The 26,006-nt window shown below is 40.3% G+C and overlaps 1 protein-coding gene and 1 non-coding gene across 3 annotated transcripts; one reads left to right on the forward strand and one right to left on the reverse strand.

The window, feature by feature from the left end:
• Positions 1–8,022: 8,022 nt before the first annotated feature.
• nek3 (NIMA related kinase 3) lies at positions 8,023–16,287 on the reverse strand. Of its 2 annotated transcripts, none has more exons than XM_078166948.1 (13): positions 15,979–16,287; positions 15,549–15,642; positions 15,361–15,458; positions 15,162–15,245; positions 14,721–14,788; positions 14,523–14,609; positions 10,681–10,735; positions 10,235–10,435; positions 9,856–9,970; positions 9,172–9,339; positions 8,932–9,063; positions 8,645–8,762; positions 8,023–8,378 (listed from the first exon to the last, which is right to left on the reverse strand). In XM_078166948.1, exons 1-13 carry the CDS (start codon positions 16,093–16,095, stop codon positions 8,312–8,314), a joined length of 1,404 nt encoding a protein of 467 aa, XP_078023074.1. In that variant the 5' UTR covers positions 16,096–16,287; the 3' UTR covers positions 8,023–8,311. The 2 variants fall into 2 exon arrangements, with proteins under 2 accessions (XP_078023074.1, XP_078023073.1); XM_078166947.1 differs by having other exon boundaries at positions 15,361–15,642; positions 15,979–16,102; positions 16,250–16,282.
• Positions 16,288–16,696: 409 nt separating this feature from the next.
• On the forward strand, positions 16,697–16,769 carry trnak-uuu (transfer RNA lysine (anticodon UUU)). The gene has a single exon. It is a non-coding gene; the product is annotated as a tRNA-Lys (tRNA).
• The last annotated feature ends 9,237 nt before the right edge of the window (positions 16,770–26,006 follow it).

The raw sequence follows: 26,006 nt of genomic DNA on the forward strand, positions 1-26,006 counted from the left end.
AAATGGAATATACTTTTCATTAGTTTAAAATCACCTGAAAATAAGAATCACTGTATTATCTTTACCTTAGAATGAGCTGTTTCTATTCCCCCTTTTGTTTGCCATGTTGTTCTACAGTAGTCTAGAATGGACAAATCAAACACTGGCTCAAGACAGGGCCATTCACATTTTCAAGTCGGCCACCATAGTTCTCCAATATACTTGGCATAAGAAAGAATTTTCCGTTCCACAACCTCACCTTTAGATTTCACTAAATCCTACACACTAGAAGTTTAAATAAAGGTGTGAATGAATGAATGAATGAAATGGGACTTCTAACAGTTTTTACTCAATCCATTCTGGGAATCCAGTTGGAGATTCCCATAAACACTCTTGCTCACACTTAGTATAAATGCTGTGGCACTCAATCCACATTTCCTGGAAACACCCCTATCTCTCACAGCGCTGTACACTGTAGGTTGTGTCTATCCCAGATACATACAGATACAGCAGCACATCCAATATTCTGCCTTTGTTTCAGTTTCAGTCTGAGGGAATATGGTATAACAGTGTGTTAGAGGAAAACAAAACCTGTCATTAGGTATGTTTTACTCGATGGGACAATTTGGGACTCCTTTAGCTGGAAGTTCTTTCTCCGGAAACTCCTGGGGATTTAAACAATGTCTGACTAGCCAATGAAGACATGTTAATCCTTTCCCAGTAGCAGCAGCGTCAAACCAGAGAGGACAGCCCACTGGTGTGACATGAGAGAAAGGAAAGGTCACTGGGTCAAACCCCACAGCAGCCATATGTCCTATATGTCCTGTCAAAGCACCCTTGTAGCAAATGATAATATAAATACTGATGAAAATGTACTTTTAGAGACCATCACAATGATAATTTCAAGTGTTTGTAGTTTCATTATAAAGAAATCTGTATTGTGTGTTAAAAATGTAAAATGATATTATCTAGAAACTGTGTGTGTTCACTGTACAGCTGTGGATAGGTGTAAAAGAAATATTTCAAATTTAAACTGAACCAGAATGTAGCTAAACAGCTGATCAGCAGAACTTGTACTGAAACTCCACTAAGTACATGGCAGGATTAGCAATGCCCGGGCTCCGCTAACACTGCAGCACAGACTCATAAACAAATGCCCATAGCACAGTCCACGGCACAGCCACACATAAAAGCTAACGCTTACAGGTCATCTTTGAGGTCAGCATGTTCCCCATGAGGAATTTCCACAGAGCCTCTCAGACCGAACAATACTTCTCCTCTCTTCCTCAGCAGAATTCTGTCTCCTTTAGTCACAGAAAATCACTGATGAGGTGATGTCCTCATCTGCTCAACCCATTGTTTGTCTGAAAGCCACAGCGCTTATGAAATTTCAGTCATGTTTACTGTTAATGCTACAAGTTCCTGCTTTTAAATAACAATTCCCCAAAAGAGGAAGAAAGTTACGAGACAAACTTAAAAACTACATGCTTAAAATATGACCTTTACATCCTTTTGAACCAGGCTCCTGCAGAGACACCTAATTTATGGACACTGTGGCCTTAGGGTGGGAAGGACATGGCTCAGTGATACCCCTGAGGTTATCTCAATCACTCCAAAGAAACACACAATTAGTCCCATGTAACGGACAGATAAGACCAAAATAATTCCAATGGTAGCATCAACCACGAGTGGCAAGTGATTTCTTTATCATCATATACTGATTGTACTATTTCACTTGTTTTCCATTAATACCACATTAAAGGTTATGGGATAAGATTTTACTCTTTTACAAAAAAAAAAAAATTATCACCATGACCTTTCATCCGTTTCTTTTCATTTCTGTATGTTATAAAAATCTGCCTCTTGATCCATCACAGTGAACATTTAGACTACACTGTGTTTTTTTTCTTTAGGTCATTTATAGTTACCTCACAATGATGATGTAATATCAAAAGCACTGCAGGCGTGATGCTCACTGTGATGGATTACAGAACTTTTTATGTGTAAAGACTCTATAAAATGATTTTCATGCCACATGGAAATGAATGATAGCTGATGGCTGCCCTGACAAAATTCATTCGAAGACACTTGAGCATTGTTTGCAAAATTGCTGACAATAATAATATAAAGTACAGTATATGTGATTAAGTAAATGGGCTAAAATGTGAAACATCATTAGTATGATACAGCACATATACTGGTATGAGCAGATACCCAATGTCAAGAATCGGAATCAGTAATGGGAAGGAAAAAATTTTATTGGGACATTTTTGATCTCAAACATCCGATGTTATCAGCACCCACCAACACAAAACAGTATACTCTCTGATCATCACTGTGTGAAAAATTTCCAGTGATGCAAATTGGTGAGGTCGGAAAGTCCAGGTGACAAAACTGATAAAGACATTAACCATTATCTTGTCATTCTTTCCTGTTTGAACCTGTGCAGTGCGGATATGTTGTTTTAGATCAATGAGATAAAAGCAAACTGTGCCTCTACACAATCGGAATTACAAGCCTGAAAGATTTGATTCAAGTGAGGTGCTGGGCCGCTGCTGTTCCCTTTTTCATGTGTTGCATATGCAGCACTTTGAATGAATGTGTGTTAAACTCGATCTTGTAAAAATCGATAAACAAACATAACATAGCGGGCTAGGTATAAAAAAAACATCAGGTATTCTTTTTTAACTGAACAGCAAAGCTACACTGTAGATCTCTTCACTGTGGACGTGTTCACACCTTTCTCTGCATCAAATTTGTGCAGTCAGTCCGACAAATTACACTCATTTCACAACCCTGATGCAAATTGTTGCTTTTTCAAAGGATGTAAACAGAGATAAAATGGAGGGGGTGAGATGCATCACTCATAGTGAAGTCGAGGAGTGGTTGAAGGGGGGAATGCCCGTGTGTGAAATAACATTCATGTTTAGACCAGTGTGTAGATCAGTGAAGTGATAAGGAAGCAACAGCTCAAATTCAGAGTTTATTCTGTCACAAAAAAAAAAGTAACACAATTTGTGGAAGCTACTAAGAAAAAATATCAGGTTTTTACAGCCTTTCTTAGATTAGTGCTACCAAAATGAGATTAAAAACAAAAATATACAGCCGCATATCACATTTTAAATACGCTTAAAAGATTCAGTTTGTAGGATTTAGGGGGGTTTATTGTCAGAAATGGAATATAACTTAATAAGTATGTTTTCTTTATTGAATTCACCTGAAAATAAGAATTGCTGTGTTTTTACTACCTTAGAATAAGTCATTTATATCTGCAGAGGGAGTGGGTCCTCTTCCACAGAGTCCCCCACATTGCACTGTGTTTCTACAGTAGCCCAGGGTGGACAAACCAAACACTGGCTCATTCAAATCTTTGCTTTGCCCACTGTATTTAGCAGCCCCTCCGTGATGAGCCCAACAACGTCACAAAAGCGCTGATTTGCAACATGAATCTGCTTTATTCAGTGTTGTTACCGGTTTGTTTTGAAGAGGAAGAGCCCTCTGAGGAGAATTCAGCTCCAGGTAAAACCCTCCTGAACATCTGGATAGTAAATTAACAGAGAAAGAAGGTGAACATTCATTAGCAAGTGCTGGGTTAGTGTCTGTTCTGTGATGAGCTGAACAGCATCAGAGAAATGTGCAATGCTTGGCACATGGTAAAAGTTTCAGCTGGTTGCAATCTGCAATCCTCACCACTAGATGCCACTAAATCCCACACACTGCTCCTTTAATGGAACAATGTACTTCTTACTTAATTCAAAACATTATAAAGCAGCTGATTTCAGTACACTACATGCAAGCTACAAGAGGATAGTTTCCAAAGATTCTGTCAAAGGTCTGTTATCGATCTGTTACTGGCTCAGAGGAAGGATGGCAATGGGACAGGCCAGCAGAGCCTGTGACCTTGCCTAAAAGTGGACAAGCCCATCAGGAGTCAACAGGCATGTGAGCTACAAACAATAGCAGCATTTAAAACTGCAAATGGCCTCCGATAATCTCCACAGAGCCAGCACTGTCCCACTTCACATAACATTGGATCCAAATTTAACTGTTCCTGACCTTTTTACTCTGAGCGGCTGATGAACTGTGGAGCTCCACGGCAGACCTTGCTTGTCTATTGTCTGAAACGGGACAACAAAACACTGGCTGGGGACAATGGAGGGTCACTGCAGAGGGCTTGAAATAATCACAACAATGACAGCTCCCATATTTAAAGCTGCAAAGAGACTTCCAACTGCAGCGCTTAAGTGCTTTGTTATTAACAGGAAACACTGCTCCCCATGAAGAATAAACAGCACTTCTCTTTACTGGGTGAGTCATGGTAGCAGGTTTCATTGTTTCCTTCACTGTGTGATTGATACCACTGAGCCTATAAATGTCTTCTAAAAACTCAGATACAGTACAGAAACTAATGCAGTAAAAGATGTGAACACTAAGAGTCCATCAGTTTGCTCTGAATAAGAAAAGTGAAAGAGGACTTTGGTAGAAAATGCCTTTCTAAGCATTGGTAGCCAGACAGAGATCACTGGGTCATCATGCATCTGCAGCACTCTTCCTGTGTGAAGCTGATGGTGCTCAAAGCAGGCCACGAAAACAGGTTCTCTGACCGGCAGACAAAAGGGGAACAGAGATTGACGTTTGATTACAAGCGTCAATATCTCATCAAGGGTGATGACAGAAGCTGCAGGTCGAAGTGTGCAGACAATATCCCAGAAAGACGAAATGAAAGGTCTTTTGGGCATCATTTGATAAGAGGGGAAGCTACTCGATTGTACGTTATCAGGTCAGCAGGATGAGCAGGGGAAAAAAAAAAAAATCAATGAAGCACTTCAGATTAGATGTCAGACCAGTAGCCAGAGATTCAACCTCACTGTGTGACTTGGAGTAGATGCTGAAATACAGGATGCAGAATGTTTGAAATGAGTCAGACTTCGAAGTAAGTTGAACAGAGAAAGAGGGAGAGGAAATGCTGTCACCACGCATGCCCTTCATTCCACTGATTTGTCACATGCGAACTGCTCAACTTCCACGTGTGGCTTAAAAGCAGGGCATTCTGGTTTTGCTTAGTACTTGTCAACAAAAACACTGCAGTGACTTCATAGAGGAACATTATTATTCAACTTTCACCCCCACTCGTAACACTCATTGCAGCAGTGCTGCACAGATGAGCAATTCATTCAAACAGAAATGTCTTTTTTGACCCAGTGATAGCCATTGAGATACAACAGCCACGACTTCACATCCTTCCTGCAAGAAGAAGCTCCTGTTCATCTGCTTGTTTTGCTCTATATTCTCTGAAGTACAACTTCATAAAAATGTTCAGTCAGGATATTTTTTTTTGGCACCCTTGACACCACAGTTAAAGGTGTTAAATAACAAGAACACCTGCACAATTGCATGCAAACCAATAATACACTATAATGTTTAGTTTGTTTTTGGTTGAGACTATATTAGAGTGGCTCATTTCTTAGACTTTATGGTGTTGTTTTAAACTGCAACATAGTGTGAGATGCTGTTTTGTTTTTTTTTTTTAGGATATTTTTTGGGGCTTTTTAGCCTTTAATTTATAGGACAGACAAGCGTGAAGGGGGGAGAGAGAGAGGGAGTGACATGGAGCAAAGGGCCACAGGCTGGAGTCAAACCCGGGCAGCTGCGGCAACAGCCTTGTACATGGGGCGCCTGCTCTACCACTAAGCCACTGACGCCCAGAGATGCTGTTTTTTTAATATGTGCTATTGTGAAAAACTATGCCCATTTAAGCGGTGTCCAAAAAAGAAAAAAAAAGGAATTTAGGTCCACAGAGAACCTATGACTCAGGGCTCAAGGTGGCCCAATCAATTTTAATGCAACAGAAAACCTGCCACCCACACCTGGAATTGAAAAAAAGTTAGCATCAGTGTCAAATAAAGACATTTACATAAATAAAATATAGTCTAAAGATCAGAAAACACATATGGCAGCTAACACTTTCAGTAATATTTTATTGGAAGAACATTAGGTGTACAAAAACATACAGATACAATGCTAAGGGAAATGACTGGCCATTCATATTTTGTTTTTTTTTCCCCTTCAGTCACCTCCGACCTAACCGTTACCCACTGATGGTGCAAAAGATAAAACACAAGATAAACACAAGATAAATACAAAATACCCCCCAAAAATGCTTAGAGAACATAACATCAAATATTCAGTGCTCCAAAAAAGATGCATTTAGTCAGCACCAAGCTCAGGGACATCCAATACAAAGCACCTTAATACAAAAAAATACAAGTGGTCTTAATCATAGTGGAAGTACTGTTTGCCAGGCCAAATAAAATAAGAGCATGGGTGGATCATGAGACAATGGGCCCCTGGGCACAAATATGCAAAAGGCCCAACCACTTTTGTTGTTGCTGTTTTGCATCTTTTTGTTGCCATTTTTGAGGTAATTTTGTGTCTCTTTTGGTTGCTTTGTCTCACTGTAGTTAAGTTGTTTCTCTGCTGTTCCTTTACATCTCTTTGTGGTGTTTTTGTGTCTCTTTGGGGTCAATATGTGTTAATTAGAGCAACATTTTGCAGGTGAAGGCCAGATGGGCCCCTGAAACTTTTGGGCCCCATGGGCCTGTGCCCACTTGGGCATGGATAAGAGAGGTTGCAAGGTTCAGTAAAATTTCTGGGCTGATCTGCAAAGGGCAAATGTGATTTTTTTTTCCAGTTTAAGAAACAACATTGAGTCCCTCTTTAGGGGAAGCGAATGCAAATGCACACCTTTTATACTCAAAGTTATATCCAGATTTTAGTTAAAACAAAAAGTACTGAGGTTCAATAAATAACACAGTCCTCCTTGTATCATTGTACCATTTAAGCATCCCAGACTCCTCACTTTGAGCTGTGTACATGCTTCCTAGCTCATCGTAGACACAGATGGGAGACCCTCCTATCTGCAGGACACACAGCATGGTGGTGTTGTAGCTCAGCTATGCTCCAGCACTTTATCTGTATCCTTGCTACACATGGACATCTTTGGAGGTACAGAGGGGAAATACAGTATATAGGACAAAAAACCAGGGGGGCTGGAGTATGAGCCCTGGAGGGGGATTCAGTGTGACTTCAAGATAAGGGGCGAGCTGCAGCCCCGGGCTTCCTCAGTGAAACACATCGTGGGCAGATATCTGGAAAAAAGGCTCTCATATAGCTCCTGTCAGCCAATGGGAGGCTCCAGCCACTGGAGTAACTTTGGCAGCAGGATAATCCATCCCTGGTGTGACTGTTGGTGAATCAGCACCATTATGGTTTTGTTGACTCAATGGTCTGTAGTATCTATATCCTGTTGAGCCCAAACTGTCATGGGTGAGGCTTGGTTTTTGTTTGACTGCTGCCAAGCATGTGGTTAAGCTGTTGTCTGTTTTTACTCCATGTTGCAGAGCTTGTAATTTGGCAAAACAAAAAGAGTAACAGGCTCCACTTGTTCCCTCATATTAAATATATTTATGCTCTTCAGGGTGCTAATAGTTAAGACGTAGTCCATTAAAAACATCTGATTCTTTATACCAAAAGGATTTAAACAAAGGTGTAATTATATCTAAGCCAGTGACTTCTCTCACTCCTTCCCACCACAGAGGGTTCACATCAGTGATTTTAACTCCACCTAGTGGTCCATGATTAACACTTACTGTCGAAAAGCACCAGTAGTCATCTCCCTGTGTCTGCCCCATTGTGGTTGCAGCAAATTAAAAATAACACGACAGCTCAAGGATCCAGATGTATGGGCTGTTTGTGCCTTGCTGTGAGAATAAAAGACAAAGAACACCGATGACTGAATATGTTTAGTCTACTTTTGATATTGCAGAGGAAACTGACATCAAAAGGTGCGGGCGGGCTCAAAATGGCGTGACCCCATGGAGACCCAGCTGCTCTGAGTCTAATATTTCCTGCTTTCCCGACAAGCCAAACAGAAGCTTCCAGACGGCCTCAGACTACTGGGAATGTTATCAGTGGTAACGTGAACAGTACACAGCAGATGTTCAAATCAAATGAGAGACAGAACACACACACACATCTCAAACATCCTTGTGTAAAAAAGCTTTTATGGCAACAAGTTGAACAACATTTAATTCAGATGTTAGTGTTTTGTTGAAGTTATGTGATCAAAGTCACAAAAATACTGTTACTGTCTGAGCTTATCTGTGTTCTGTAAACTTGAATATAACCTGGTACAAAAAATTGTACTCATTTATAAGATCAAGACCTGGTTGTCTTCACATAAAGTGAAAACATTTTGGCAAACAATTATTGTCTTTAGTAAATGTAAACATCAGCGACCACCTTGTGATTAAGGCTCAGAGGAAATGAGGCTTTAGTGGTCCGATAACATTTTCTCAACTTCATCCATCCAGTCACTTGGAGATTCTTCCTCAAAGTCTCTGTGAAGAGAGGACAAACAGTACAATACATTTAACCTTTGTTTTCATATTAGATGTTATACAAAAACAGTACATTCCATGCATTCAACAGGGATTCATTCAACCCTGTCTTTATACATTAATATTTGATGTGAATTTTATTGTGATTATGTTTATTTTTCCAAGTGCTTTGATTTTTTTTATAATTTACTTTACATATACTCTCTGCTTTGGAAGTTCAAAAAAGTGAGTCCTCCTTGTTAACACTATAAATCATGATAACTTACGTGTCCTCATCATCAGAGCGAGGCTGCATACGCTCCTCATCTACGGTCACTTCAGGCTCAGGGCCGTCAGTGTCATCACCCTGCGGCTGGGAGAGGGGTCCCACCAGAGGGTCCTCGTCTGAAAATAGAAACAACAGGAGACTGTTTCTATCGCCTACTACACTGACATATGACATACACCTATCAGAAGTGGAATGAGTCTGAAATGTAATCATAACATTCACATTTGGGTTAATTGTGTGCGACAGCAAAGTCACTCAAAATATCGTATTCAGATTTCAACAGACCTCCTGTGTGTATTATAAAGGTGCTGAAGGCTCTGTTCAGCCGGGCCTTCTCCAACAGACTCAGAAGCCTCTCAGGAGGATCCCTGTCCCATCGTCTCCTCGGCCTGCTGTCCTCTGGCTCCTCTGACACACCTGGAAAAACCAGGGACCCAGCTTTTACACCTTGATACTGTACTTCATCCTCCAAACTTGAATTTTTTAAAAAATAAGGAAGAGAAAACACTGCTTATGCTGTCATACTTCCATGCGTAGATCCGATGAGGGTCTGGTTGGTTGATGCCATGCTGTTTGATGAGATGAGGCTGGCATCGGCCAGCACCTGCAGTACAGTGTCTGATGGCTCAGCAGTCCACTGCTTTCGAGGGACCGGCTCTCTGCTCTCACAGTGAACTTCAGGTAACTCCATGCCTGAGATGAAGGTTAACTTAGAATTGTTTTGTTGTTGTTGTACTCAAGAGGATCCTAATATGAAAGGGCATTTCTATTCTGCTGACAGTGCATACACAAAATCACAAAGAGCAAGGAGAGAATAATAAGCACACAATATAATCAAAAACAGAGGAACATGTAAAAGAGTCAGGAACCTCTCTTGCTTCAAGCGATGTTCTAGCAGAAAGTAAGGATATTATAAAAAACTTTTATAGTTTCCTCGGCAGAAAGCAATGAGGAGGCACCTGTCATCACTTTAACTTTTGCTTTTAGTGCTAATTCCTGCTTCCTTAACCTTTCCCAGAAAGCATTACAGAAAGACTAAGGTCCCTGTGTTTTGGGTAGGGCTGTGTTGAGGTAGTATAGGAATAGGATAAAATCATGAAACACAAAAATATGATAGTGCTGTTTCTAATTAACAACCCTATGTATGCTCCTGCCAGTCTTCAGGATGTTCTTTTTCCATGATAACATTAACTTTGACTTGGACTCTACCTTCATTTGTTGATGATTTCATTAAACTCTTTTCTCCCAGAAGATGAGCCACCTTCTCTCCCTCTTCTCTATTCCATCGACCCTTACGCCTCCCCTGTTCCTGCGTCTCCAGCGCCTGTAAAGGATTCAAAGCACTGCAGTAAATCAAACACATAACATGAGCTCAGTGGCCATCTGAACTAACAGCAGCTTGTCAAAGGTCAGATTCCACATAGGGTCAACACAGATGGGGAAATTGTGTGAGAGTTTAAATTCTCACGTTGACACATGTTGTGACAATATGTCGTAGTGATGGATGAGCAGTGAAATGTCAACATGCAGGAAGTTCAACTGCAGTGAATGGCACTTTTATCAGCACAGGTAGTGACTGCGTCTGTACCTGGGAGGGTAGATGTCTACGCAGGAGCCTGGAAACCCGATGAGAGGTCAGGATGCTGTGCAGGGACGGCCTGTCTTTTGGGTTTGTCTTAAACATCTGCTTGACCAGATACTGCAGCTCGTAGGGCAGGTGATTAGGAAGGGCAGGGTACACACCCCGACACACCTTAAGAATCAGGCTCTTCCAGCTGGATGCCTGGAACTGGACAAAAGAATGAGGTGTGAGAATCGCCAGAACAACAAACCACGCCTCAAAATCTGAGCCATGAAAAATACATAACACATAATCTGTCTCAGCTGAACATAGTAGGCCTCTGTCATTCTATAACAATGCTTTGTAGCATCTCACTGTGCAGTAAGTACTTTATACAATGATTCACTGACAGCAGTTGGAGAGAGGGCCCACAGTCAAACCCGAAAAACATGCAGAGGAGGGAAGGGAAGTACCGGGTGTCGCAGGGTGCAGAGCTCGTACAGAACGCAGCCCAGAGACCACACATCACTGCAGAACACATAAACACAGAGATGGTTATTCATTTACACCAGACATTCATCACGTACTGGCACAGTCAGAAAGATACAAGACTGGTTAACCCACACATGAGTTACATAATCACTGCTGAGCTGAGAACACAGACTGTTTTGAAAACTCCTCATTGTTGGTGTGTTTATTGACACTCCAACATCCAAGACTGGATAATGGAAAGTATTGTAATCACAAGCTATGTTAATGGGGAACTCTAAGTAAACATGGGAACTGAGGAAAGATTGTGGGATTTTTCTGCAGTTAAAACGTCTGTCTGATGTTTGTTTGGCCAATAGTCTATAAAGTGTCAGATATTAGAGCAGGGGTGTCATACTCATTTTAGTTCATGAGCCACATACATATATATACAGTACAGGCCAAAAGTTTGGACACACCTTCTCATTCAATGCGTTTTCTTTATTTTCATGACTATTTACATTGTAGATTCTCACTGAAGGCATCAAAACTATGAATGAACACATGTGGAGTTATGTACTTAACAAAAAAAGGTGAAATAACTGAAAACATGTTTTATATTCTAGTTTCTTCAAAATAGCCACCCTTTGCTCTGATTACTGCTTTGCACACTCTTGGCATTCTCTCCATGAGCTTCAAGAGGTAGTCACCTGAAATGGTTTCCACTTCACAGGTGTGCCTTATCAGGGTTAATTAGTGGAATTTCTTGCTTTATTAATGGGGTTGGGACCATCAGTTGTGTTGTGCAGAAGTCAGGTTAATACACAGCCGACAGCCCTATTGGACAACTGTTAAAATTCATATTATGGCAAGAACCAATCAGCTAACTAAAGAAAAACCAGTGGCCATCATTACTTTAAGAAATGAAGGTCAGTCAGTCCGGAAAATTGCAAAAACTTTAAATGTGTCCCCAAGTGGAGTCGCAAAAACCATCAAGCGCTACAATGAAACTGGCACACATGAGGACCGACCCAGGAAAGGAAGACCAAGAGTCACCTCTGCTTCTGAGGATAAGTTCATCCGAGTCACCAGCCTCAGAAATCACAAGTTAACAGCAGCTCAGATCAGAGACCAGATGAATGCCACACAGAGTTCTAGCAGCAGACCCATCTCTAGAACAACTGTTAAGAGGAGACTGCGTGAATCAGGCCTTCATGGTCAAATAGCTGCTAGGAAACCACTGCTAAGGAGAGGCAACAAGCAGAAGAGATTTGTTTGGGCCAAGAAACACAAGGAATGGACATTAGACCAGTGGAAATCTGTGCTTTGGTCTGATGAGTCCAAATTTGAGATCTTTGGTTCCAACCGCCGTGTCTTTGTGAGACGCAGAAAAGGTGAACGGATGGATTCCACATGCCTGGTTCCCACTGTGAAGCATGGAGGAGGTGTGATGGTGTGGGGGTGTTTTGCTGGTTACACTGTTGGGGATTTATTCAAAATTGAAGGCACACTGAACCAGCATGGCTACCACAGCATTCTGCAGCGACATGCCATCCCATCCGGTTTGCGTTTAGTTGGACGATCATTTATTTTTCAACAGGACAATGACCCCAAACACACCTCCAGGCTGTGTAAGGGCTATTTGACCAAGAAGGAGAGTGATGGAGTGCTGCGGCAGATGACCTGGCCTCCACAGTCACCGGACCTGAACCCAGTCGAGATGGTTTGGGGTGAGCTGGACCGCAGAGTGAAGGCAAAGGGGCCAACAAGTGCTAAACACCTCTGGGAACTCCTTCAAGACTGTTGGAAAACCATTTCAGGTGACTACCTCTTGAAGCTCATGGAGAGAATGCCAAGAGTGTGCAAAGCAGTAATCAGAGCAAAGGGTGGCTATTTTGAAGAAACTAGAATATAAAACATGTTTTCAGTTATTTCACCTTTTTTTGTTAAGTACATAACTCCACATGTGTTCATTCATAGTTTTGATGCCTTCAGTGAGAATCTACAATGTAAATAGTCATGAAAATAAAGAAAACGCATTGAATGAGAAGGTGTGTCCAAACTTTTGGCCTGTACTGTATATTTAATCTTTTTGTGTTAAGATATACAAGTACATTCTGTAGATGTTCATCCTGTTACAAAACAGATAATCAGCCTGAGAAGTCTTAAGAAAAACATGTGCAATTTCAACAGTATGTCTCAGTTTTTCCACATTCAGTCAGTCTGCTTCTCGCTGTCATTACATGTGCATTTATCCAGACATTTACTGATACAGATTCTTATGAACTGAAGCTGCTGATTGACAGTATTTTGCACAATGTTCAGTGTCTTTTTATAAGTATTTATTGTCATAACAGAGGACTCTATTCTGGTCAGGGTGGAAACTTGCTCCTGGAACCTGGCACCTCTTAGTCTAGTCATCTAGTGGGCCGGATTGGACATTTTGGTGGGCCGGTTCTGGGCTGTATGTTTGACACCCCTGCATTAGAGTCTCTTTAAAGTACCAATGACAAGAGTTATGAAAACGGTTTGTGCTCATAAATATACAAAAATATTGGATAACACTTGATTAATGACAAGTTGCCATTGTTTGGGTTGTCTTGATTATGACAACTTGACATTAATCAAAGTGACATTAGCAGAAGGTGTCTTTGTCATGACACGTTGACATTAAATTTGTTTGGGATGTCCTTATAATGACAACTTGACATTAACCAGGATGACATTACCAGAAGATGTCTTTGTCATAACAATAATAATCATTATGTCAACTTGTCATAAACACAAAAAAAGGTGCATTTCTTGTTAATGTCAACTTGTCATGACAAAGACATCTTCTGGTAATGTCATCCTGGTTAATGTCAAGTTGCCATATTAGGACATCCCAATGTCAAGTTGTCATAATCAAGACAACCCAAACAATGTCAACTTGTCATTACAAACACCGAATGACACTTAATGAAAGCAGTTACAGTATAAACGTTTATGACATGTACATAATGTTCATGACAGGTTCATGACCATGTCATGCCATAGTTATGGCAGCGTCATGTCACTCTTATGTAGATTCCTTCAAGTAAAGTGTTACCAAAAATATTGTAAAGAAGACAAAGCACATACAGTGCTATATGTTATATGTATTTGAGTAATGTGGTACATGGTGTACATGTGCTCTGCCTCCAAAGTACTATTCAGAATAGATACACTACATACACTGAAATATAAAAGGGCAGTGGTGATTTTGTACAAACATTACACAGGGTAACATACTATATACCGACGCTTACTTTGATTCATGTCATTTGTATTGATTTTTTCTAATTATTTGTATCTTGTGTACCTTTTATCTGTTTTCCTGTCCTGCTGTAAGTATATTTTTTTTCTGCATATATAGTCAGTCCAACCAAGAGTTTATGTAAATAACATTACATGCACATTCTGTATCTATCTTATAGACATGAGCATAGTAACTATATTGATGCGTATAGACTTCCTCAAAAGACCATTATAAGCCCATGCACTCTCTGTAAATGTACGTTGGCCTCTAGCGCATTTTACAAATTGTATGTATTCATATATCAGTTATTTTCATGATCTCTGATGTTGTTCTTCTATATTAATTGGGTATACATTATTTGCTTTACCTATTAATACTTAATGTATACTCATCTATCATACAAAAAGTCATTGGAATATATAGGAGGGTGTACCTGCTCACCCTCCTGGGTAACCTACCCATCTACCCAGTAGCACTCCCACTACACCACTGATCTAGAGTCATTAAGCTTTCATTTTAACCTGTGCCATATAAAATGTAGGGACCAGCCAAACAATCACAGCAACATACCTTTTATTGTTGTATGGCTTGTTGTCCCAGATTTCTGGAGCCACATAATATGGCGTCCCGACATATGTTTGAGCGTACGCCTTTGAGCTGCAACACAATAACAAAAAAAAGGTTCAAATGTAACAGCAGCAAATCAAGCACTGAGAATTGATTTTGAAAAAGGCAAACTATAAAGTGCCACCTGCCTCTTTCCTGTACCTGTTCAGAATACACGCCGAGCCAAAGTCTCCAAGCTTGATTGTCCCATTATCTGTCAGGAAAATGTTCTGGGTAAGGAAATGAAAGAGAAGTGATGACTTAACATGAAGCAAAAATAAGAGCAGCCAGCCGTGGTAAAATGATGATATTATGCAGAAGTGGGAGATAATGTTGTGATCTTATCTCGATCAGCAATTTCATCATTGTTCATTTCACTCCACAGCGCTCACAATGATGAGATTTTATCAACATGCTCCCAACCAATAAACTAAATTATCAACTTCTAGTTCTGCTTCAGAGAACAAACACACAGAAAATCTTGTGAAAACATTCTTCATGAGTTCATAATGTCTGGTCTATGTATCTATGTGCATTTACATAAAATAAAATCTGTTAAGATGCATAGTGAGTATAAACTATAATGTCCAGAGATTACTTCACCTTGGACTTCAGATCTCTGTGCAAAACCCGTTTGTCATGGATATGGTGTGTGGCAGCACACATTTGGGCAAACCACCTCAAAATCTGGAAATATAATATTTCAATGAAACAACATTCAAAAAGCAAAGCATTAAAATAAAATAATAAAACGAATTGTTACATATAACCAGTAGAACAGTTTTTAGAAGTGGAGGCCTACATCATCAACACAGAACAGCGTAGTTTTCTGTAGCCGGATCTTCTGGAGCAGGTCTCCTCCACTGCAGTACTCCATCACAATACACAGGAGGTCATCAGCTAAACAAACACAATCACACTGCATATTCCACAGCCCAAACAACAATAACTGTATGTCTTGTAATAATAGAGTTAGGTTTGTGAATATACCTTCAAATGCCTCCCTGAAGGCCACAATGTTAGGATGTTTCATTCTGGACAGCAGGATGGCTTCTCTCCTACAACTCTCCAATTTGGACTGATTCTATAAAAGTGCAAATACAAGCATAGATGCATTCTCCATTATGCAAAACAAACAGGCTCCACGCCTCCGTGTAGGCAACAATCCGGTAGGTTATCAGCACAGAGCAAATAACATTACCATATCCGACCCCAGGCAATAACGTTACAGTCTGAATACAAATATTCTGCAGCTGCGTAGTTTAGAGGGTGGTGCAAATCCAACATCTATTCATCTTTAATTCATACCTTATTACAAATATGAGGGATCCAGTTACACAGCCCTGTTACCTGTTCCACCACACAGGTGAGGGGGAAGCAACAGTATGCACAGAGCAACACCATCTTTGTTTGCACATACCTTTGGCAGCTGGATTTCTTTGACCACATACTCCTCTTGACTGCTTTTACACTGGACCAAAAAAGCTCGACCGAAAGACCCTTCCCCGATGACTTTCTGAAGTGAGTATCTCTCCATGGAGATCCTACACAAACAACAAAGAGAAAGGATAAAAACAACTAATCTCCCTATAACAGTCTGGGCCTGTGGAGGCGAGAAGACGTCCTTGTTCTGGTCGTCAGTGCTCACATTAATACATTTACAACATAAAAGACTAATGCACAAACACTACCCGGGCTCGAGCTGTTTGTTTGGCCGCTACTTCCGTATTATTGTATGACGGAGCGCGAGAGTCACCTGTACTACGCGGCGTGGCCGCTAGATAGCGGTAGATTATAATCTCTAAATCAGATTGAGCCTCGTAGGAGGTTCCGTGACGGTCATAATAATGTTGTAATAATTTATCCGAGTAGTCTGCTGGTTTTAAATTAGGGTAAACTGTTTTTCAAATGCTTACATAATGCATTTTAATGTTTACGCTTTTATTACTAACATTTGTTTTCGGTCAGTTACGTAATGGTATTGTCTGTATTGTTGGCTCTGTTCATGGTGTTCCTGCTTTTTTCTACGATGTTTGCTGTTCTTCGTTGACTAAAGGATTCAAAAAACTAAAGTATGACTGTGGCACGAAACACATGGAAGAAAATTCTTAAAGATGTTATATCACACTTTTGACAGAGCCCGGATAGCTCAGTCGGTAGAGCATCAGACTTTTAATCTGAGGGTCCAGGGTTCAAGTCCCTGTTCGGGCGGATAAACTTTTGAAACAATTGAGGGCGATGCGGGTGTAATGTGACTTGGTATAGCTCGTAGCTGGAACATCTTACCACACACACATAGGCAAAGCTGATTGAGTAACAGGGAGCATTCAGACTGGTAAAAGCCTATCCGACACAAGTCCGTTCATATCCATAGAATGTGAAAAGTAGCATTGTGAGAAAATGCTGTACTCACAGTATCACAGTGCTGCCATAATGTAAAACTGGCAACATAAATAAATAAATAAATAAATAAAAATGCAGACTTGACATTCACTTTGACAAATTTCACAGTTTAAGCAACTTTCAAGAATCTGCTAATAGATTTCTATATCACACAGCAATGAGTGGAGACCACCGAAACACACGCAATGCATAGTAAACGGTCAGCAAAAATGTAAAGTCTAAGTGTTTGTAGTAAAGAGCTGAAACTCGGAAACACACTGGTATAGCCCTTTAATATTCAGCAGAATTCCCCTAACATCTTGTGCAGCATAAACTAAGTGCTTTATGGCCAAATGATTGCATAGCGGCTCCAAATGTGTAATGTTTGCCTCATTACCTCCTGTGTTTTGCTCTCTGGCAGTGCTCTGGTCCCATCAGCCAATAATCTTGCATAGGAGGAAAATAACGGCAATAATGAGGTAAATATTGGGCATGGTGCAACAGTTTGTCTACAGCTCCAGGATTATGCTGCACAAGCTGTTTGGGGAAATGTGATGGACTTTTTTGCTTTTCTTGGAGCTGAAAAAGATCCATCCATTATCTATAACTGCTAAAGGGTCGCGAGGGGTTGCAGCCGATCCCAGCTGACATTGGGCGAGAGTCGGGCAGCTCGCCAGTCAATCACAGGGTTGATACATAGAGAGAGACAGACAACTATTCATGGCAATTTAGCGCTGCCAGTTAACCTACCCTGCATATCACTGGATTGTAAAAGAAAGCCGAAGGACCTGGTAAAAACCAACGCTGAGATGAGGAGAGCATGCAAACTCCACCCAGAAAGTAAAGGCATGTTCTGTGTCTCACACCCATTGTATCTAAACTATAACACCACTTTTTAAATAACCAATAATCTTCTGTGAAATGCAATAAGACACTGTTTGTATACCTGGCTAGAAAACAATACTGTCTGGCTGTTTATTTCTGCTCTGCTCAGATCATAAGTGAGGACCTTTCACATGGCCAACCCTCTAATGATTCATTACTGCTTATTAAAGATGGAAACCAAAGTACCAAGCTGTGCAAGTGTGTGTGTGTGTGTGTGTGAGAGAGAGAGAGAGAGAGAGAGAAAGAGAGAGAGAGAGAGGCTTTTACCACAAATTTGAAAAATATTTAATTTGTGAGGTGATACCTGTGAGATTAAGATTGTGTTTCTCCAGTAACAGGCATTATCTCTGTGGCTGTTTGTGGTGCTGAGAGAACATTAAAATGCAAAATCATAACATATGGTGTTTGTCAGACGCCGTGACACGTCTCTTCTAGTTTGTGCTGACAGATGACTGACGTGAAGCAGCTGTGGGGCGATAAAAATTAAAACTGAATGACATTAAGAACCTCTAGTGTAAAGGTTTCTCAGTCCTGGGGTTGAGGCCCCCATGTGAGCCTCCTTACGTGCAGACTTATTGATATTTGTTTGATTTAAGCCATTTAGATATTATCACTTGTATATAATACATTCAGCAGTTGATTAATATTCTTGAAAGAGAATATAATAGTATGCATTATTCACAGGGCAGCTTGATAACACTCAAACTCCTGCAGCCATGGCAAGTTTGGGACCGGAAAAATGAGTCAGGGGCCAAAAAGGGCAGATAAACCCTGCAGGAATGACTTTCTGTCATGTAAAAATGTTTTCAGAGAAAGCTGGCATAAAATCTGTCATTTCAACTTTCAGTTTCATTTTTATGTTTGAGGTTATCTGTGAAATACACCTCTTCTAGCATAAAAAAGTCTTGATGTCTTGCCAATCTAATTTTTAAGAGAATCTTAAATTATATTGAAAGCCATCAAATGGTCCTTCACGGGGACAGTTGGATATCCTCTGCATGAAAAGGTGCATACTTAAGTCCATCAGAGGCCCATTAAAAACCAGAGAACGTCATAATATTTAGTGGTTAAACATTTAAAAAGAAATATGTAGGATACTGTTCCAGTATACTGTTACAATGTCTCGTTGCCCAGCTGACACATTATAGTGTATAAGGCAAATTAAGACAGCAGTGTTAAATGTTCAAATGTATGCCCTGTGAGAAATTAGATAATGAAAACAGAAAATTAAAAAGAGTGAGAATTTATATTCAGAGTTGAAATATTAAATCAGCTCATAGAGGAAACATTAAAGATGTAGCCTGTTTCCAAACCACTGGATCTTTAAATTGTTCAGCGATTCAAACAGAACCATTGAATGAACTGAAACTAAATGGCACTTCAGTTTGATTATCAGGCTATTACAGATGGACATCACAGAAACAAAACTATAATCTGTTGTGCCGTGTCAGTGAAGCTGCTTTGTGAATGGTGAAGATCACTTTGTGGGACCATCCAATGTTTATCTGAACTTTAAGGTCCATTTGAGCATCACATATTAGAGGGTTTATCACCATCCTTAACCTGAGAGTATATGTTGATCCCCAGATCATTATCATGGATACTGTCACCTTGTCCCTCTTTTTCAGATCACTGTCTTCAGTGCTGTTTATCGGTTTATCCTTCACAGACTGTGGGGCTGCATCAGGCTGCCCTTTCTCCCCTTTTTTTTTTTTTTTTTTTTAGAGACAACGATTACAGTTTATTAATACAAATTATGTGCTCACAAATGCAATGACATCGCGATGCTAGATGTTAGTGGGTTGACACTTCTACAGCAGTTCCAAAGTGTTTAAAAGCACAGACAGGAAGTAGGAAAAGTGCTAACAATATGGTTATCAGTTTTCTAATAATATTCTAGTTAAACAGCTTTAATCCCTACTGGAATGCATCAAAGTCTGGGCTTGTGTGTGGTTGGATATTAGACTACTCTTCAAGAAGGAAAGCCTCTGATTATTTGAGGGATGATGAGGTGAAATGTAATATGTACTGCCTCTCTAAAAGTTTAGACATAAGAATGTAAGAATAAGTATAAGGTGAACAAATCCTAAGTAAAGACAGGATCATTTCTGACAATGTGTACAAGAGTTACAACATTCGCTGTGATAAAAAAATTATATGCTGGTATGTACCACAATACCTAAAGTATTTTCTGTGTTTATGTGATGTTTTTGTCAGGCATACTATTCCAGTACTCAGGAGTCTGAGGTATTTTGATACATTTACCACAGGACTGTACCACGTGCAGAACATGTGCCAAATTACCGCAGAACCTGTGCTACATTCCTGTGGCAGATGTCTCAAAATACACAAAGTGCAGAAACACCAAAGCAAAATGTCACAAAATGTACCAGAAAGTTGCCTCAAAAACCTGGGGTACCAAATGGTATTTTACCACTGGAAATTTTTGACACATTGTGTCCACATTGGTCTCCACTTGGTCTGGAGTAAAAAGAAAATCTATCTCTTTAAATGCTTGAACTCCTTTCACCAGCTTGTTAACTTTGTTATTTAGTGTTGATCAGGTAGCGTGCAGTGGGTGTATCAGAGCTTGTTTGCAGAGTTAGTAGATAATTCTCTGTGAGTTTCTCATTATGAGCAATCTTTCCAGCATTGCACATTTGATTCATTGTTATTCTGGAACACATTGTGGCTTTAAACTCTTCAATTACAAATACAAATTATGTTGCGGAGTGATCATCATCCGCAGTGCAACAAAGGCTAACTTACTCTGTGATGGGCTGTCTTACTTAAATAAGTAGATAGAATTTCTTAATCTCAATATCAGTCGGCTCCAAGTAACTTGACAATAACAGCAGTTTAAAGTTAGGTCTATAGTTACTGAGGATTAAAGGTTCAAGGCTTGATTCTTTAATAGGAGCTGAACTACTGTTTGCTTAGATAAACACTAGTGGCCGTAGAGCTGTTTATGACTGATAAAATGCTGGGATTAACTTTATCAAAGGCCTCCTGGAAGAGCTCAGGTGGGACAACTTTTTGGGGACAGGTGATGTTCTTCATATGATAACACCTCTCTAAAAACATGACAGGGAAATAAGTTTAAAATGGCATTAAAACAGCAGCAGATTTGGAATCCATTGCTCACAAGCCTTTGGTGAAGGATAAAAGAATCAGCATGTTTCTCCTGGGAGGATTCTGTACGACAGAGGGCTGATAGCAGAGTTGATTACGCTGAACAGTACCTCAGTGTTTTGACAATTATTAGATAGGGGCACAGAGAATGCTGCTCTTGCATCTTCTCTGCATATATCTCACACTACAGTAGGTCTTCCATAGGGTCCAGAAATATTTGCACTCTGTTGTCTGCTATGTTCAGTCTCCATAGGGGTTTGTGTATCCTGAGTAAAGAAGAGGCTGTGAAGCTGGATTTTCTTTAACTTTAAATGGTGCAACAGAACTTCATTCAGGGACTCCATTCGGCACTGAATGGAAACTGTGCCATCGCTTCAAGCTTTGATGAGCTCACAGTGTTTTTTTCTTTTTGAGACTGTGCCCAGAGGTATGATTTCAGTTCTCTGAAAATTTCTGGAGCATTACTTTTGGTCTTTAGGAAGTATAATGTTGTTGTAGCCAGGTCTCACCCAGGCTTGGAAATAATGCTGCTGCCTGAGCTTGAACTTTAACTGAAGTAGCTTGAAAGGCGATGCCAACCTGCATCCTACAGGTTTTCATTGATGCGAGCTGCACACAGGGAAGACATCTGTGGGAGGATACCAAAGCTTTTTCACCCCCGCTTCTTTCCTCCCATCCCTCAGTGCCACTCTTTTCTTACTAGGAAATAACTGGAGGAGGGTGGAGGGCATTTGGGATTTGGATATTTACTGCTTCTCTATCATGAAAAATTGACATCTTTTATTGATGAAGTGGTCCAGACATATAGCCCATAGGTTTCTCTTATAACTGGTGCATGAGAGGGTAGATCAGGTTTGCTTTTCTTTTTTAGTCATTAGAAAACAGCTACCCAGACATTTAATTGTGTGCAACATGAGTCACAAAGCTAGAGGGGAACACAGAAGTAATCTTCTGTCCTGTGTGCTTTTGCCTCCATTTTGAATTAATAGATAAACAATAATAGAATAGATATCAGTGAGGAGATATTTTACTGCAAGCAGATGACTCATAACTGTGTGCTACATCCTCAAATGTCTGCTAATTTTTCCAATCTTTGAATATGACATTTTACTTTTAAGGCTCTGCACACCCATGTTAAACCTACAAAGATGACTGTAATAACTGTGGCTGATTAGACGTCCTCACAGATCTGCATGAGCATGACTGACATCTCTCAGACTCTTTTGTAAGCTTTATTGTGCATGCTTGAGTGGAACAAACCTGTCTGTTTTCTACAGAAGATATTTTGACATTTTGCACTACGAAAAGCACAGGTGCAAATAATGAAAAATGAAAGACGGCTGCATTCCATTTGGTTTCAGGGTGCTGGTACTGTGCATGCTGACTACCTGTCACAACAGCCCTTTCTACACAGAGATCTTGCTATGGAGCTAATAAAAAGTCCCTTCTTTAAGCCTCCTTTGCATTTTTGCACAGAGCCAAACAACAACGGCATGACTCTGCTCCAGTGTGTGATTATACACTCCATCGCAGCTTTGCGGAATCAAAAGAGACGTGACGGGTGTGACATGTGACACATCAGCATCAGCCTCTCATGTGGCATAACATACATGTTAGCAGCGCTTTCTAAACAACAACAATCAGTAACAATCATTTACCATCCCTATTATATGGCAGCTGATCGCATCCCCTGCTTGGAGAGGAAGGTGCTCCTGGACTTCATTGTTTTCACATTTTGCAGACATTTATGCTTAATTGAGTTAGCCGCTAATTGCTAACAGCTACTATTTAAATCTTCCATGGTGGGTCGCATGCACAGCACATTGTCAAAACACAACACCCATGCTGCCCATGATCCTGTCCCACTGACTATCCTGTCTATATAGACACTGTTTCAGTGCCGTTACTATCTCCCGTGGCAGATAAAAGGCGAGACCACTTTGTCCCCCCATTCCGTGATTGTAGCCTACATGCAGAAAGGCGTAACAGTGCCTGTGCCAGTTGCACTTGAACAGCAAAGACTACAGCCCACATCCTACTAGCAGGTATGTTCTGTGCCTATGTGAGAGGAAGTAGCTCTCCGCACCAGCAGGCAGCAGTGGTCTGTATTTGACATTCAAAAAGGAAAACAAAAGACCAACAGGATGGAATCAAGACAGCAGTTAGCCAGTTAGCACATTAACAACACAACCTGATGTTGAAAGGATATTTACCGTGAGCTACCAAACAAGAATACAAACAGTTACGAACCGTTTCTCCCAAAGAGCTCAATGGCTATAAAAACTATCTTACCTCGTATAATAAGTTTGTTTTGATCTCACACCCTCCTGACTTTAGTTGTTGTTTTGCTTTCCTTACTTCTGTGTCTCTTCTTGTGCACTGACTGATGGGCTCCGCAGTCTCCAATGTCGATACACAAGCTGAATCAGCCAAAAAAGCCCACAAGGGCCACCAGGGCCGACTAGTGCCAATGATGTGAGACACACCGTAAGAACTAGGGTGGGAGACGCTGACCGATGGCCCAGCATTGACTGACATCTGATTGTCTCCTTAGTGTGTCAGGGCCCTTACTGGGACAATTAAACAAAATTGAGCCCTAGTTAATATTACTATCATCACCTATGCTTTTCCCGCTTTGACAAATCAAAATGACTGCCATTAGCCAGTTCTGGAGCCCAGTGTCCTCATGTCATTTCAAGCAGAGCTTGACTTTTCTGAACCTAAACAGGGGTGCAATCACCCAGAATTGAAAACACCTGTGTGCATGGCCTTTAAAAGGTAAACAGTGGCACTATTAATATTGAGGAGACTGACATTTTGTCTTATTAAAATACACCCTCCCAGTATGGGGATTACCTTTCCTGAGTGCAAACAAACTGCTAATTTAGAAACCCTGCTAACCGCAGCTGCTCTGTATCCCTATAGGTGAACCAGTGAACCCTGAGCTGTAATCCGTATATCCTTCTCTGTGAGCTCTGAGTAACAGCCTCTGATCCTCTGTGCTGATGCAGTTTGTCTGGTTTATGTTATCATGAATTCCCTTTATTTCCCTGACCATAGAAACATGATACTTGACATATACCACTAATTGGCAGTCCCTTTAAGTACAGTGGGGACTTGTAGAGCACAGTAGGAAACAAAGAACAGAATGTGTGGGTGGAGTTTTATTTTAAATCAATACAATTGAGTGACTTCAAAGATTTTGGCCTAAACCACCCCACTGTCTGGACACATGATTGTTTGCATTCTAGTTAATGTGAAACACCTGTGTAACTGTCTTTGTGCTGCAGATACTGTAGTACACATAGTTCTTTATAGGTATTTACTCCACTGAGAGTAAATTCACTTTACATAACAACATAACCGCTGCTGAGGGGTGACGAGGGTGACAGACCACATTTTTGGTATGTGATTGCAGTCACATCTCACTATCTTGCTATCCTGCAGCACTATCAATTATGCAATATCTTTGTGGAGATTGGTGTTATAGTAGCACAAAACCTTTTTTAAGCAGAGTTGCTCTTAAGGGCAGTAATTATCTCGCTGGGGTACTGTGGGGGAAAGAAATTAATTAGAAAGAATTAATTGATGTGAAAGTATCTAACTGGCTGCCAAGGTTGAACTCTCTAAAGGTGATTCAGTGCGTTCTGGCTTAAATAATTCCTGCTCCAACTATATTTAAAAAGACGCTGCACAATTTAGGTGTTATCAGCTGACGCCATACGACGGTGTTGCCTGTAACTTCAGCAGCATTCACTTAGTGGTATGATTGTCTTTGATGACTGATTTCTCCTTAAGTTTTCTTCCTCTTGTGGCTTTTTCTTTCAAGGTTAAAGAAAATTAATTAGGAAGTAAAAAAAAAAAAAAGATGATTTTTATGTTGGGTACTTTTTGGATCCAGCTTCTTATTTGCTAACCTGTGTGACATAGCCTGATTGTAGCTGATCCTACTGGTCTATCAAAATCATACATTTTATGGCCATGAATCAAAAAAAAAATTAATTTTGAGAAGCCTATTTTGTGTTTTTGACTATGGAGTTCAAGTTTTCCCCAATTTGCATTTGTTTCTCAACCAAGATGTATCATTGTATCACTTAAGAAACCATGGACGCCCACCACAAACTTATGTTTGTATGTCAGTTCTCTGAGCTTCAAAGGCATGTTCAGAGGACTTACATCAATTACCAAAGTGTCATTAGCCAAGAGAAATGACAAAAAAAAAAAGATAAACCGTCTTGCTCATCTTTGCTCATTACGTACAACAGCTCAAAATTGTATAAATGGGTGCTGAACAAAATAATCTGAGTAACAGCCAATAGCTTGAAGATGTAGAACATATTTGCATTGTTTTTTGCTGCTACAGCACGTTTCACTACACAAACACTACATAAAATACTACACAAAGTAAAAATTGAAGAAAATGCTCAGTTCACTGTGTGTTCAGACATGTTGCTGTGAAAGGTTTGTCTGGGCTTGGTGGATCGTGCAGTTTCTGACTCTAAATTCTAACTTGAATGACCATTGCAATGCACTTTTAAGTGTCTGAGGTAGTTCTTCCCGATTCCAAGTACAATATATTGCAGGGTTAACACTTCACCCACCTCATCATAAAATGGTCAACTTATAGAGCATTAGTGCGCTGTCACCAAAAAGTGCCACCAAGTCCTGCGTTGATGACAATCTGTGTGATCCAATACGGATACTACTATATAGTATACCAGAAAAGATTTAGTATGTCCCAATACATAGTATGTTAAATGCAGTACGCCAAAAATATCTGGATGTTCTTCTACATCAGCTCTGATTTTGCAGTATGCAAGCCAGCATGCCCTTCTGGCTATTCTGACCCATAATCCTCTGCACAGTGAACAATATGTCACATTGACTGAGCCGCAAACAGATGACAGCTTGACAGGTCATTGACAGCTGTCAGAAGTCGCAAAGACGGATGACAGCTCATTCAAGTAAGTGATGACCAGTCGTAGTATTATCGATTGTTTAAGTGAACAAAATAATCATAAATATCACAATCAACAATAGGAAATAACT

Source organism: Epinephelus lanceolatus, chromosome 4, assembly GCF_041903045.1.
Source record: "Epinephelus lanceolatus isolate andai-2023 chromosome 4, ASM4190304v1, whole genome shotgun sequence".
NCBI lineage: Eukaryota > Metazoa > Chordata > Actinopteri > Perciformes > Serranidae > Epinephelus > Epinephelus lanceolatus.

Excerpts from the sequence above, each read along its gene's own strand:
- nek3 (XM_078166947.1), bottom strand. The coding sequence starts at position 16,095 with ATGGAGAGATACTCACTTCAGAAAGTCATCGGGGAAGGGTCTTTCGGT. Across the intron at positions 15,643-15,978 it reads AAGAAATCCAGCTGCCAAAG|AATCAGTCCAAATTGGAGAG; the intron begins GTATGTGCAAAC and ends GCACTTTTATAG. Across the intron at positions 8,379-8,644 it reads CGCTCTGATGATGAGGACAC|AGACTTTGAGGAAGAATCTC; the intron begins GTAAGTTATCAT and ends CTCTCTTCACAG.